The following is a 13845-nucleotide window of genomic DNA, read 5'->3' on the forward strand; positions in this document are numbered from 1 at the left end:
GGGTGGGGCGCAGGGGGACCCCTGTAGGCGCGCAGGGGACAGCTGGCCCAGGTGCGCTCAGCCCCACCTCGTGCGCCCACAGATGAGGACACGCAGACAGAACAGGGGACACCAAGTGCACATTTATTAAGCTCGAGACGTGGACGTCGAGGGGCCCCGGGGAGCGGATCCCCGGGGAGGAGACGAGGAGGCGCAGGGGGGCGGCACACGGGGGTTGGGGGGCGCTGGGGTGGACTCCCGGATCCCAGGAGCTGGAGGCCTGAGTCCCTGGGGCTGGGATGCAGACGGGCTCTTTGGGGGATCGTCATTGCCAAGGCCTGGGGAGGGGCAGCGGGGTGCAGCGGCTCCAGCCTTGGGGTGGGTGGGGCGGCTCATTCGGGGGAGCGCTCCCCGGCGTGAGGCTGGGGTCCCCACCGCCTTCACCCGGTCCTCAGGCGCCCGCGCGCAGGCAGGGACAGCTGTGGAGGCTCCCGGGGCTGCTCTTACACGCCGCCGCCGCCAGGGGCTGGGAAGAGAAGGGGCCGAGTTAGCAGGGGACGGGCAGGGGGACTGGGGGTCGCAGCGAGTGTAGACTGGGGGAGGTCACCCTTCCCACGGCCAGAGCCAGGGGGCCCCCATCGACCGTCACCATGGAAGTCAGACCCCCAGGATTCTCACCCCGACCTGGCACCCCCGCCCCTCCCCACTCCCCCCCCCCACACCCTAATATCTGATCCCTACGGGGACACCTTCGTGGCTGTCAAAGCTAACCTGAGCTTTTGTGGGGAGTCCCCCTACCAGCAGGGAGTCCCACCCCTTCTACACCCCCATTCTCCTCCTACACGCTCGCTCCGCTCCTGTACCCCGCATCCCCAACATTTGGATGCAACAGGAATGTCCCCAGTTCCCACCTACTCCGGGTCAGTGTCCTGCAGGGTTCTTACATTATTCCCCAGGTACCAGGGCCCAGACACCCTGCGACACCGGTGTCCACAGAGCAGGCTACCGATGCTCTTAAGTATCATTAACAGAACATGAAACAGGCATGAAATCCTACCCGCAATAATTCCCTCCCAACACGGGATCTTCCAAGCCCCTCCCCTTCTTTTAGTTCTAAGAATTTTTTAAGAGGCAGAGAGATTCCCAGCTCTGAATTTTTTTTTTAACAGTCCCTGGAAAGGACGCGATTCCACTAAAAACAGGTCAAGATATTTTTATATAATTAAAATTAACACCCCAAGGGGTCACACTCTTCCATCTGCATGTTTATCTCCCTCATCATCCTCCACCCCTCCCCATCTCCCCTTCCACCTTCCATCCACCTCCACTCACAGCACCCCTCCTCCAGCCTCCAGCCTCCAGCCTCCACTTCTCTCTCTCTCTCCCCCGGGGCCTCCCCTCATCTTCTCCTTCCTATACTCCCCCTTCCTGACACCCCACACCCTCGGATGCCTCCATCCTCTTCATGATTTACCCCTCTTCCATCCGCCTGTCTTTCTCCTTCAGCCTCATGTGCTCAATCCCACAGGTCTTCCCCCCCTCCCCCCAGTGAATTTTTCTTTTCATTTTTTGTACTGGGAATTGAACCAACGGGCGCTTAACCACTGAGCCACCTCCCCAGCCCTTCTTCTTCTTCTTCTTCTTCTTCTTCTTCTTCTTCTTCTTCTTCTTCTTCTTCTTCTTCTTCTTCTTCTTCTTCTTCTTCTTCTTCTTCTTCTTCTTCTTCTTCTTCTTTTTCATTTTGAGACATGTCTCACTAAGTTGCTCAGGGCCTAGCTAAGCTGCTGAGGCTGGCCTCTAACTTTTGATCCTCCTGCCTGGGCCTCCTGAGCTGCTGGGATTGCAGGCTAGTGCCACCCACCTCCACAGCTCTTTTTGTCATTTGATACAATTATTCCCAAACCCATCCTCTCTCCTCCCTCCTTCTCTTTCCTTCCTTTCCCATCTTTTCCTGAGTCATTTCATCCTAGGTCTGCCCAGCTGAACAAGTAAGTCTGGACCGCATTCTATTCTCTTACCTTCCCCGTGCTCTGACTTCCTTCAGGTCTATGGCCTGAAATCCTCCCCCACCTGGGGTCCCTCTCTTTGCGGGTGTGGCTTTCTTCCCTGGGAAATGAGCTCCTCCTTGCTCTGGGGGACGTATGCGTTTGTTTCTGGCAGTTTTTTGTGGCCCCTTTAGGACACAGGGAGTCCCATGGACCCCTGTGGTCTAGCATCTGCCATCTCAGAGACCCAGTCTCCTATGGGACTGTCCCAGGTGCGACCACCAGGCCCCACCCCGGAACCTTGCAAGGACTTCTCTGGCTGCTGTCACTCAACAGCCTCCCGCGGCCTCACCTGAGGAGGGGAGCTCCGACTTACAGGATTTGCATGTTGGGCTGTGGAGGCAAAGGGAGAGGGAGGAGCGTGAGGAGGACCTGCAGCCCCGGCCTCGGCCACGCCCTCTCCCGCCCCGCCCACCATCCCGCCACGCCCCCGCCCGCCACGCCACGCCCACCAGTCTGTCACGCCCCCGTCCGCCACGCCACGCCCACCAGTCTGCCACGCCCCCGTCCGCCACGCCACGCCCACCAGTCTGCCACGCCCCCACCCGCCACAACACGCCCACCCGCGGGGAAGGGGCCAGACCTCTCCGACCTGGAGTCCGCCTTCCTGCACTTCACCTTCTTGCCTGTTAGGAGAGGGAGCGACACAGACAGGACACAGGACATAAGGATGGGGACAAAGGCTAACCCGGGGCAGCAGGCAGCCCACGGAGGACAGACTTACTGAGGATGATGATGATGCCCAGCACGAACATGATGGTGGCCAGAGTCATGCCCACGGTCTGCACGGTGGCATAGTCTAGGGGAGATGCGGGACGTCAGGGCATGCAGGGGACACACCCCAGCCCCGGGGCCTCGGGCCTGGGTTTAGGCCGCCCAGCCAGGGGCCTGGAACCCGGGGGTGCTGGATGCTCCTCCAGGAGATTGGGGGAACACAGAGCATGGGCTTGGGGAGCTCCCCTGGGCCTCCCTCCCCTCCTCTCCTCTCCTGCCCTCACCCTCTGTGTCGCCTTCTCTCTGCCCCCAACCCACCCACAGGCACAGAGTCAGATCCCAGCTCTCCTCAGCCTTCCCCTGGCCCCCAGGGCTCTCCAGGTAAAAGCCAAGGCTCACCACAGCCCTGGAGACCCTGCATGATCCCATCCTGTTCCTCCTCAGTTCTTCACCCCCGCCATGCTGGCTTCCATGTAGCTCCTGGAGTAGATCCGGTTGTCCTGCCTCAGGGCCTTTACACTTGCTGTTCCCCTACTTGGAAAACCCTCCCTCTGAATATCCACAGGGCTTCCTCCCTCCAAGCTTCAGGAATGTCAGTGAAACCTCTGGTTGTCCTGTTTAGAATTTCCCCAGCCTCTCCTCGACCCTTTCTAGTAAATGATGGAATTCTGGTTTCCCTCTGTAAGAAACACTCTGGCTTTATATTCCTGTCTAAAAAATGACTTTGATTTTTGAGTGTCCGTCTCCCTCCCACGGAGGGCAGGGTCAAGGAGGGCAGGAAGCCTTGGCTGTATTGCTCACTGCAGTCCTCCAAGGGCCTGGAACATTGCCCACACAGAGCCAGTAACCAGCAAATATTGGCTGAAGTGTGAATTTGTGGGGCCCCTGGTCCATCCCCGCAGCGGCCAGGCCTCTGCCCTCCAGCAGGGGACGCTCATGCTTGATTAAGCACTCATCAATGAACCAACCAAACAAAACCATCCAGTAAAAATCCAAGTCATGGCAGGGTGTGGTGTGGCTCCTTCTGCCAGGGAGTCAGAGGAGGCCTGTCCTACAGAGCAGTCATTATTTGATCAGAGGCCAGAAAAAGGGAAGGGGACTTGGCCAGCTATGTGGAGAGCTAGGGGACGAGTCCTCCTGGCAGAAGGACCGGTACGTGCAAAGGCCCTGTGGTGAGAAGGAAATTGACATATTGGAGGAACAGCAAAAATGGTGGCAGGGAGGGGAGATCAGGAGGGTATACAGAAAGGGAACTGGAGCCAGGCCTGCCAGACCTGGGGGCGACTTCTTTGTGCCCCAGGGCCATCAGTGTGATTGTCCAGGTGAATCCTTCCCATAGCCCACGCAGGTGGGAGTTATTACTATCTCCCGTTTACAGAAGGGCTCAGGGAGGCAAAGCCACACGGTAGGGAGAGGAGAGTCCGATCCAGGTGACCTGGACTTAGTCCTTACTATGAAGACATCCCGTCTGCTGCTCTGATAACTTCGAGGGACCAGCTCAGAGTCCTGCGGAAGCCTGAAGGAGACTCAGAACCACCCTCATCTGGTTCTGCCCTCCACAAACCCAGCTGATGTGAACTGTACCCACCTGGTCACATGGGTTGGTGGCCCATGAACCACAGAGCCATGGCTGAAGCCAACTGGCTGTAGGGACACACACAGCCACCCCTCCATCCAGCCCTGGGTACCACTATGAAAAAAATCTGGCACTCACCATAATAAAATGGGTCGGGCTCCTCGGGAACTGTGGGAAGGAAGAGGGGGAAAGTATTTCAATGCTTGTTCCTCAACATTTCCGAAGACCTCGTTGGGGCCATTGGTCTAATGGTTTTTGAGTGGAAATTAGATGAAAAGGTCCCTTGTTCTGGATTATGTAGCTCCAGGGCAGGACACAGGCCTGAAGAATGGGGCATAGGATAGATGCCGACCCCCACTCATTCCATCGTTTGGTCCCATCCCCTGTGCAGTGTACCATCCACCCAACTGTACATGGCCGTCGCTGTCCTAGACCCCTATGGAGATCTGGGGCAAGCTATGGACTGACTCCCCGAAAAATACACACACTCCCATTTAAATATGAAGCCCAGGGTCAACCATGCCACTGGCAGACCACTGAGCTATCAGCTTCCCCTGTACACAGCCTACAACTTCCCAGTCACCAAGCGCTCCCAAGGATAGGTGCTACCGCTATGGTCCCCATCTCCTGGCTCCTGACACCAAATCCATTACTGCTGCAGGCTGCTCGGCCCCGGGCCGCGCGGGCTTTTCGGACAACTTCCCAGTCACCAAGCGCTCCCAAGGATAGGTGCTACCGCTATGGTCCCCATCTCCTAGCTCCTGACACCAAATCCATTACAGGGAGCTATGCCGTTGTTATTCTATATCACTTAAGACACCAGCCAGTTTACAATCCAAAGTCGATTTTGTGACGGTGTCCCAGGACGCGTATGCCTATGGATCTCTACCACAGGAAGCATGCACCTCAGTTAGAAGACTTGCCCTGACTTCAGGGATGTTAACGTGGGGATGGGAATCTGCCTTTCCCTCTCCATCTCCCTGTCCCAGACCAGATTCCCCTGGGGGGAGCTCAGAACATCTTTCCATTTCCATCCGGATGGCCCCTCCTGGAGCAGAATTCTGCAGCGTGTGTGCCACTAGGGAAGGGGGCCAGGGGTACATCAGGCCATGTCAGGAGTGTTCTTTTCCCCCTTTGAAGGGACAGGGAAGGATGTCTCCCTTGAGGTGGGTTGGAGCCGTGGGATGAATTCTGGCCCATGAACTGTGAGCGGAAGTGTCACTTGTAGGCTGGAACATTTCAATGACCATTGTAAAGAGCTCTGGTTTGCCTGTGGCCTGAGGACCTGAATGTTCAAGATAGTAGTGGCTGCTCTAGTTTTTTTTTTAGGTGAGTACAAAATGCCCCCCACCCCGGTCAACCTGTGATGGACATGGAGCCTAAGTGAGAAATAAAAATCTCAGCAGATGGTCATCACCGTCACCATCTGCTGACACTTTTGGTACTGCTTTTTATCAAAGCAAGCTGTTGCCTAAAGTGACAGGTACAGGAAACAGAGGCAAGACCCTGACTCAGTGTGTAAGTTTGCTCCTTCCAGGTCTCTTCTAGTCTCCAAGGAGGAAATCTTCATTGGTGCTGATGTGGCTTTAGTTGCCTACCAAACCTTGTTAATCCCCCTCTTACCCCCCCAAAAAAAACAAAAAAACAAAACTGTGCTCAGAGTCTTTGTCAGGTAATAATCATATCTAGTAGAATTTTGTGACATTATCGAGTTTCCTCCTTTTATTTAGCCATCTAGTCAGAAGTGGATAGCACTAACTCCATGCCAGAGCCACTTCTAAGCCCTTTACAGATGTTGACACATTTAATCTTGGCAGGAACTTTCCCATAGGGTGCTATCTTCGTCTCCATTTCACAAAAAGGAGACACTGGACCCAGAGAAGCAATGTCACTTGCTTTTTAGATTGTTTGTATGTTTACTCTCCATTTAGAGCAAAAACAAAAAACAAAAACAAAAAAAACCAAAAACTCATTTTCCATTTGTGGTGATGATATAAAATGATGCTAATTAATTTTTTAAAAAAGTGAATCCTTCCAAGGAAAAAAATATTAAATAAATAGCACTGTGGGGAACATTTGAATAAGTCAAAAATCTGGAAGGTGGTACTTCAAAGTGTCTCCCATCAGGACACAGTGTTTTAGTCACCTTGAGTCACTTTAGCTCCTGGACCAGAGTGAGTCGATTTGTTTCGCTCATCTCTGCTGTTAATCCTGTCACTTAGGTAAGGTTCTCAAAGAAGTTTTCTGGAACAAATGAAGGAATGCCAGGCCCTCCTAGGCTGCAGGAGTCCGAATCAAGGTGGAACAGTTGGATTATCTTCTTTTGTCTCCCAGTTTTCCAAGCATCCTCCTCCAAAGTGCTCAGGGACCCTTTGGGTGAGCATCTGTTCCCAAATCCTCTTTGCTTTGCACCTGAGTGCACAGTGCTTCATGCAGAAGATCCTGGGCTGGATCCTGCTGGCCCAGCAATCTGGTTCCCCAGGGTGTGGCTGGGCTCAGGGTGGAGCCAGGAGACGGAGAAGGAATGTGCACTACTCCTGGCCAGTTGCCAAGGAGAGATCAGGAAGGAGGCGGTTGCTATGGCAACAGGGGCATCTTGAGAGGTGATGGGTCCGGGTCCTCCAGGCTGGCTGAGGTCCTGTGTGAAGCTTGGAGGTTGGGCCAAATTTTAACTCCCTCTCCTCCTTTGCATCTCCCTTTAATGCCCCTGCAGGGCTGGCTTCTGGCCAAGTTGAGGGTCCCTCTCAGTTGTGCTCACACATCCCCCTTTTCTGTTGCCTCTAATTCTCCTTCCTTTTCTCTGACAGGGTGGGAAGAGACTCCTCTCCCTCCCCCTGCTCTCCCCAGCAATTCATTAATTCATTTCCTCAAGCAGTTTGCAATACACAGCGGGGTTTTTTTCCTCCCCAGGGAATTCCGGAGACCTGTGGTCCCCTCTCATGCTGTGACCAGCGGGCGGGGGAGGGGGGAAGGGGGAGGGTGTTGAGGCGTCTGCCCTCCCACCTCTGCCCGTCTGCTGCCATCGATCCTGCTAACCGCCACCTCTGCAAAAAGAAACCCTGGGCTCCCGCCAGACTTGCTGGCTCAGCCCCGCCCCCTCTCCCTAGGGTGGCTCCAGCCTCTGCAGCCCCCCCCCCCCCGCCCTGCTTCAGATTCTGCAGATATGGCTCAGCGCAGCAGCCCCTGCCTGATGGGAAAGGGGGAAGGGAAGGAGAGAACCGGGTGGAATTGGGGTTCCCTTCACCGCCAGGGGCTCCTCCGCCTCCGCCCTGCCTTCCGTACTGGAAACACTTCCCAGGCCCCCTCCCCCACTAAAGCACCCCCCCCCTTGGTCTTCTGCAGACCGAGGCTCGGCAGGGGGGTTGCTCGGGGCTGGAGTGAGGACGCAGTTTAAGTGGGAGCATATCTGGGTTAACGGGTGTGAAATGTAACTGTGCGCGGCTGCACGGTGTCGGGGGACATGGGTGTGGGGGAACAGCGATGTGCACCTCTGAGGATGGAAACCACAAGTAGGTGCGCGCTGGGAAGGAGGGTCCCCTCACCCTAGTCCCACCCTTGGGGTTCACTGCAGTGGTTGCAGCCCCACCCCATGCTGCCCCCCCTTTCTATTCCTCTGCCTGTGGCTCGGTGTCTCGAGTCCCTGTGCATGGCTGTCTCCATCCGTCTATCTCTGTGTCTCTCTGACTTCCTCTCCCTCTCTTTTTCCTGCATTCTCCCTGAGCCTCTCGGAGCCTCGAACCTATCTGCCCGTCCCCCCATGTCTCTGACTCTGTGACTCTTCTATCTGTTTTAGGTTCAATCTCAGATGGATTTCCCCCTTCCCTTCTCTCTTTTTCAGCTGACCCTCCTTCCCTCTGAACCTGCCTGTCAGGAATTTCAGGAAACACCTACGGTAGGAGACGGTGCTGGAAAGAAAAGGGACATGGACCCTTTCTCCCTGCCAATCCAGGGTCCTGAAATCTTCCAGAACCTCCCTGGCCACAGACCTGCTGCTTCTCACCCTCAAAGCCCATCTCTTCCCGTCTGCTTCCACCACTGTGCTGGACCAGTCAGCCAGTTGCCATAGCAACCGGTCCGAGCATCCTTTCTCCGGGGATTGGCACTCTCTCATCGTAGGTCCGGCACAGGGACGATATCGCAGGGGAGCAGGTGTCCGAGACACCACAAGGAGGGCCAAGGGGTGCGCGACAGGGGCCTCCGCCCATCCCCTCTTCGCTCCTTTCCCTTTCAGGGCCGGAATCTTCCCACATCCTCTCTCCTAAGCTCTCAGATCCCGGAGCCTCCCCGGCGCCCACTCCCCGGGGCGACGCTCACCGTTCGTGGGGGTCTGGGTTGGGGTCGCCATGCTGAGCCAGAGCAGGGGGCTGCTGGATGCTGAGGCAGCGAGGACACGGCTGCAGCAGCTGGAAGCAGGACAGGCTGATGTGGGGGGGAGATGGGGGGAGCCCTGGTGTTGGGGGGGCCTGTAGCCAATGGGGGCCCGGGGAGCCCGCCCCCGTCCAGGCCACCCCCGCCCCCGCCCCCGCCCACTGCCGTCGTCCCCGCCCCTTCCCCAAGGGTGGGGGCGCCCCCTGCCGGGGCCAAGGGGGCTCCCAGGCTTCGGCGCAGAGGGACTGACAGATCAACAAAGCGCCGTCAAGAGAGAAAAGCACGTTTTATTGGAAATCTGAGAGGCTTGGGGACTCAGTGAGGCAGGGCTGGGAAAGGGGGCAGTCTAGGTGGCAGGTGAGCAGGAGGTGGGTGGGACGCATCAGGTGCCAGGGGAATCCTGTGGGGGGAAAAGGGTGAGAGGCGAGGAAGGACCTCAAGCCCTCTCCTCCTCCCCCTCTTAGCCACTGCCCAGGCTGGTACATCACCCCCTCTTCCTCCCTCCCGTGCCCACTCCCCAAGCCCAGGCGGCGCTGCAGGACCTGGCCGAGTTCCATGGCACCAGGTGTTTCTACCGCCTGCGGGTGGACAGACCTGACGGGGACATAGAAAGTTGGGGTGTCAGGAGGGGCGTCCCTGAGGAGGAAGGGCAACTCCCTGCCCACTGGCTTCAGCTCAAGTTCTCCCTTTATGCTGCCAGAGAGGGCCAGGAAAACGGCTCTTGGAACCAGCTTTCACCCCCAAACACCCGCAGTCTCCCCAAACTCACGGCGGATGGAGCTGCGGAAAGTTCCCTCCTCTTCATCGGGTTCCCCAGTTCTGGGAAGGGAGAGCAAGGGGTGGGGGGGCACAGGATGGAAAAGGGGAGGCAGTGGCTTCCAGAAAACCCCCAATGAAGGCCTCATCTCCCAGACTTCACGGAGTCCCACGTACCCCAACGAGCGAGCTCGGGGTACACCCCGAAAGGAGGAGCACCCAGGAGCAGTTTGTATGGCAGAAGGCGGTCCAAACAGGTAACAGTGAGTACCACCGGGGATGCTGGGGAAGGGACTTGAAGTTGCGGGGGAGGGGTGGTCAGAGGAACTTGGTAGACTGCCAGGAGGTGATCTGAGTTGGAAACCCCAGAATCCTTATCTCCCAGTGAGTGAGCTTGAATAAGTGACTTTATCTCCCTAGACCTCGGTTTAATCATCTGTACAATGGGGGCTGGTAACAGGGCCAAATAAAATAATATGCAAGGAAAGAGCGTCTGGCACGTGGTGTAACAGTTAATACGTATTCGTTCTTACTTATAGTGACATCCATCATTGTTTTAACACGAAGGTGATCGTTCCATGGTATTCCTATGTTGGTTGTGCTTTAAACTTTTTATTTAAAGATGAATCAAAGCGCAAGGAAGAAGACTCTGAGCTAAACTGGGCCGCCGTGTGAGATGATCTCATTTCACCGCGGCTCGCTCTCTATCAGCACTTTTGATTTCGTGCTGGTGATTGGAATCGGTGGGGCTCTTGGAACCACCGCCACCCAGCGCCTTCACTGGGCCGGGGCTTGACCAAGCAAGTCAGGACGTTTACTCATCGCTTGGTCCCAGGACTTGGTTGGGGGCTTGGCACATGGGAGGTGCTTCACACATATTCTTTGAGGGGTTCCTGGCTTCGGGTTGGCAAGACTTGCCGTCTCACCCCCAGCGCCCCTCTAAGAGCAGGCGAGGGGCGAGTGGGGGCTGGGAGGGCCTTCTTACCTCTGTTGCTGGTTGAACTTGCATCGGCATCTCTTGCCTGTGGGGGTGGGGAGAGGGTCGCAGAGACTGAGATTGCGTCCCCCCCCCCACGCGGGCGCCCAGCCCAACTGCGTTCTGGCAGCAGCTGGCCTGGGTGAGGGGCGGGGCCGCGCAGGCAGGGGCGGGGTCGGGGCGGGGCGTGGGCGGGGCGAGGCGCCGCACTCACTGAGAATGATGAGGATGCCCAGGATGAAGAGGATTCCGGCGATGGTGAGGCCTCCGATCCGCAGGGATTGGTAGTCTGAGGGCGGCAGGGAACAGGGTGAGGATGGGGGGGGGCGGGGAGAGCGGGGGAGAGAGAAGGAGAGCAGGGGGCAGGGCAGGGAGGAGGAAGGAGAAGAGGAGTGGGAGAAAGGGCCCGAGGCAGCAGCCGAGGGGCCTGAGACCCGGAGAGGGATCCCACAGAGCCAGGGAGAGGAGCAGAGAGGACAGGCACGGCCCGGCAGCCCTCTGACTCCCGGAATAGATGCCGCCCCTCACCATAGGTGAATGGGTCGTGTTCCTGTGGCGCTTCTGCAAAGAGAGAGATTGAGATCCGGGTTTGGATGCTTCCCAGGACTCTGAACAGGGAGAGGCGTCAAAAGACCCTGTGGGGGCTCCACCTTCCTGGGCTGAGAGTTGGGGGGCTGTTGGACCTGGGCAGATTGCCCACCCCCTCTGTTCTGTACTGGGCAGGGGGTTTCTGTCGCTGCCCCAGCACCCCCTGTACTACAGCCTGTCAATCTTGGGGGGAGCCAACCCCCATCCCTCCCCACCTTTGCCTGACCCGGGGTATCCATCCTCTCCCTTCCTCCAGTGCCAGCCTGTGAGTGGACCCCAAGCAGGAGATCCCCAGTTTCCTGGAACTCTAGCTGAGTCCATTTCGGTAGGGGTCTCCCACTTGTTTCTCTCTAGGTTTCTGCCACCCGGGTCATTCGAGAGGCTGGGGTGAGCAGTGGGCTGCCCCCGTGACTCACCTGCATTGGCTCTGGCAAGAAGACCCACGCAGAGAACCAAGATGTGGCCGACAGATGCCATTGTCCTGAGGGCACAAAAGGGCCAGGAAACGTGTACCCTCATCCTCCCCATACGGGGGCCTGAACCCACAGGGTTAAGTCAGAGACCGTCAGGGACTTCATCACAAAAGTGTCAGTCGGCTAGCTTCGTGGCACCCCCTGCTTCACCAGGCCGTGCCACCAGAGCAGCTCACACAAACAGAGCCCAACCCAGCCAGGGCAGAGCCTCTGCCTCCCCGCAGCTGGCCCCAGATTCCTCAAATCTACCCTCACAGGGGAGGCAGGATTCGCCCTCACCCCGGTGGAGAGACAGACACTCTGCAAGACAGTGGGACACACCCCAGTCCCACCTGCCTGCGCACCACGGCCTCCAGAACCAGCCCAGCCCGCGTCCCTGCCCTCTGCGCCCGCCCGCCCGCCCGCTCTGTCCGCTCTCAGCCTGACCCTGGGTATAAATATCTCCCACTTCACCCTGGAAGAATCCGCCTCACAAGGCCACCATGGAAACCGCCTTCCACCCCCCCACTTGGGGGTCACGCACAGTCCTGGTGGGGCGAGGCCTGGCGGCCACATCGCCACACAGTGAGGCCACCCCTTGTCCTCTCCTGGAAACCAGCAGAAGAGGGAGAAACACCCGTTCCACCCGCCCCTGGGTGACATCTTTCATAACCAGTCAACACCAGACAAGTGACATGAGGCCCAAGCTAGTGGGCCTGAGAGAAGACAGCGACCAGAGGCAGGGACACACACACAGTTGCGCACACACACACGGTGGGTGGCGCTGCCCTGGAGATGGACAACACCCTCCCAGCTGCTGGTGGGAAGAATGTGGGGTGTAGACAACCTCACGCACCCCCCCTTCCTCCTCCAGGCCCCCAGGGCCCCCGACAGTGTTCCAAGCAGACGCCACACCCAGCCAGGGGGCTCAAGCCGCAGGGGGAGGAGTCGCACCCTGACTCCCAGCCTGCGGAACCCCAAGGTCCCCACATTCTCCTCCCTCTGGAATATGGCCTGCCTGGGAAGCCACCCGGCTGGCCACTCCTGCTCCCAAAATAGGCCGCCCGGCCGGTGGGAGTGTGAAGACGTCTGGAGGGGAGGGGTGGGGGACGCTCACCCCAATCAGGCTGTCCCCTGCTGAAAGAAGGCCCCCAAATGTCCGGCTGTGCCCTGGGGGCTGAGCACTTTGGACCCCCGGGCCCAGAGCTGGACGCTCCGCCCCCCGCAGGCTCCCCTCCTGGCCCCACCCCGCCCTCCCCTGGCTGTAACTGGAGCCGGGGCTGGAGGGGGGCCAGGGGGCGGCCCCCAGCCCAGACCGCGCTGGCCGCTAGGTTAACTCTCTCAACTCGGAGGAGGGAGCAGCAGGCGGCCGGCAGGGGGACTGCACGGGCTCACAGACACAGACACACGTGCACACACACATTCACATGTGGCATGGAGCTTCTGGCACAGAGCTGGGGCCAGACAGGGATCTCTGTGCTGCTTCCTGGGAATCGGGCCCAGCGGGGACCAGGGTCACTCAGTCCCAGTGCTTAGGAGCCTGTGCCCCCTGACCCAGTGCCTGTATTGTCCCTGACAGTGCCACAGGACGGTGGAGGGGGGGCTTTGCTTGCATGTTTGTGAGTGCGTGTGTGGGTGCTGTGTGCTGGCGACTGTGAGCTGCTCCAGGACACACACCCCACACGACACACAGCCATGGAGAAACCCACGGACACACACCCCAGCCAGCACCTCCTACAGCCGCCCCTGAACACCCCAACAAATACGGGCGCAGACGCACACCATCCACGTGACACCGAAAAGAGACAGAGTCAAGACACAGTCAAGACACAGCCACACCTCTGTCCGCTGGCACAAAGGGAAACAGAGATCCGCACCTTGTGAGGACACTCTCCCAAATGGACTTACAGCGACACACCAGCACACACAGAGCACACGTAACCAAGACCTGAAGGCCCGTGGACTTGGGTCCACACACACCTCATTTCCATGGGCTCACAGGGAAGCAGATGGCCAAGGACCTGCCATACGGCCAGCCACTCCTCCACGCGGCCAGCACAGATGCACACAGTGTGCACAGCCCACGCAGGGGCTGTAGGGTGGACTGCTGGCTCCGCGTGTTTGCAGACACACTGTGCTCACATACTCCAAAACCACAGCCACGTGCTTCATCCTGAACTGTCCTTTCCCTGAGAGCATGTCCTCTGGTTTCCTCATGGGCAGGCCAGGTTCACAGACCCTGAGGACAGAGAAACCTGGAGTCAGGTCTAGGCTGCACTCCTAGCTGTGTGACTTTGGGCCTCCCTCATGACCTCTCTGTGCCTCAATTTCCCACATACCAAATGGTGAAACCACTAAGGTCTTCCACGTCACCTTCTCTGCAGGCTCCGA

General features: G+C 58.1%; 2 protein-coding genes across 4 annotated transcripts; both read right to left on the bottom strand.

Annotated features, from left to right (window-relative positions):
• Positions 1 to 370: 370 nt before the first annotated feature.
• Fxyd7 (FXYD domain containing ion transport regulator 7) lies at positions 371 to 8705 on the bottom strand. Its single transcript, XM_026391273.2, has 6 exons — positions 8629 to 8705; positions 4453 to 4482; positions 2749 to 2823; positions 2608 to 2650; positions 2317 to 2357; positions 371 to 505 (listed from the first exon to the last, which is right to left on the bottom strand). Exons 1-6 carry the CDS (start codon positions 8657 to 8659, stop codon positions 483 to 485), a joined length of 243 nt encoding a protein of 80 aa, XP_026247058.1. The 5' UTR covers positions 8660 to 8705; the 3' UTR covers positions 371 to 482.
• A 244-nt stretch (positions 8706 to 8949) lies between these two features.
• On the bottom strand, positions 8950 to 12701 carry Fxyd1 (FXYD domain containing ion transport regulator 1). Of its 3 annotated transcripts, XM_077792971.1 has the most exons (8): positions 11999 to 12045; positions 11419 to 11483; positions 10943 to 10975; positions 10629 to 10703; positions 10424 to 10460; positions 9452 to 9501; positions 9225 to 9276; positions 8950 to 9082 (listed from the first exon to the last, which is right to left on the bottom strand). In XM_077792971.1, exons 1-7 carry the CDS (start codon positions 12028 to 12030, stop codon positions 9254 to 9256), a joined length of 315 nt encoding a protein of 104 aa, XP_077649097.1. In that variant the 5' UTR covers positions 12031 to 12045; the 3' UTR covers positions 8950 to 9082; positions 9225 to 9253. The 3 variants fall into 3 exon arrangements, with proteins under 3 accessions (XP_077649097.1, XP_026246988.2, XP_077649096.1); XM_026391203.2 differs by lacking the exon at positions 11999 to 12045 and adding an exon at positions 12572 to 12701 and having other exon boundaries at positions 8950 to 9276; XM_077792970.1 differs by having other exon boundaries at positions 8950 to 9276.
• Between the last annotated feature and the right edge of the window lie 1144 nt (positions 12702 to 13845).

Source organism: Urocitellus parryii, chromosome 15 (assembly GCF_045843805.1).
Source record: "Urocitellus parryii isolate mUroPar1 chromosome 15, mUroPar1.hap1, whole genome shotgun sequence".
Taxonomy (NCBI): domain Eukaryota; kingdom Metazoa; phylum Chordata; class Mammalia; order Rodentia; family Sciuridae; genus Urocitellus; species Urocitellus parryii.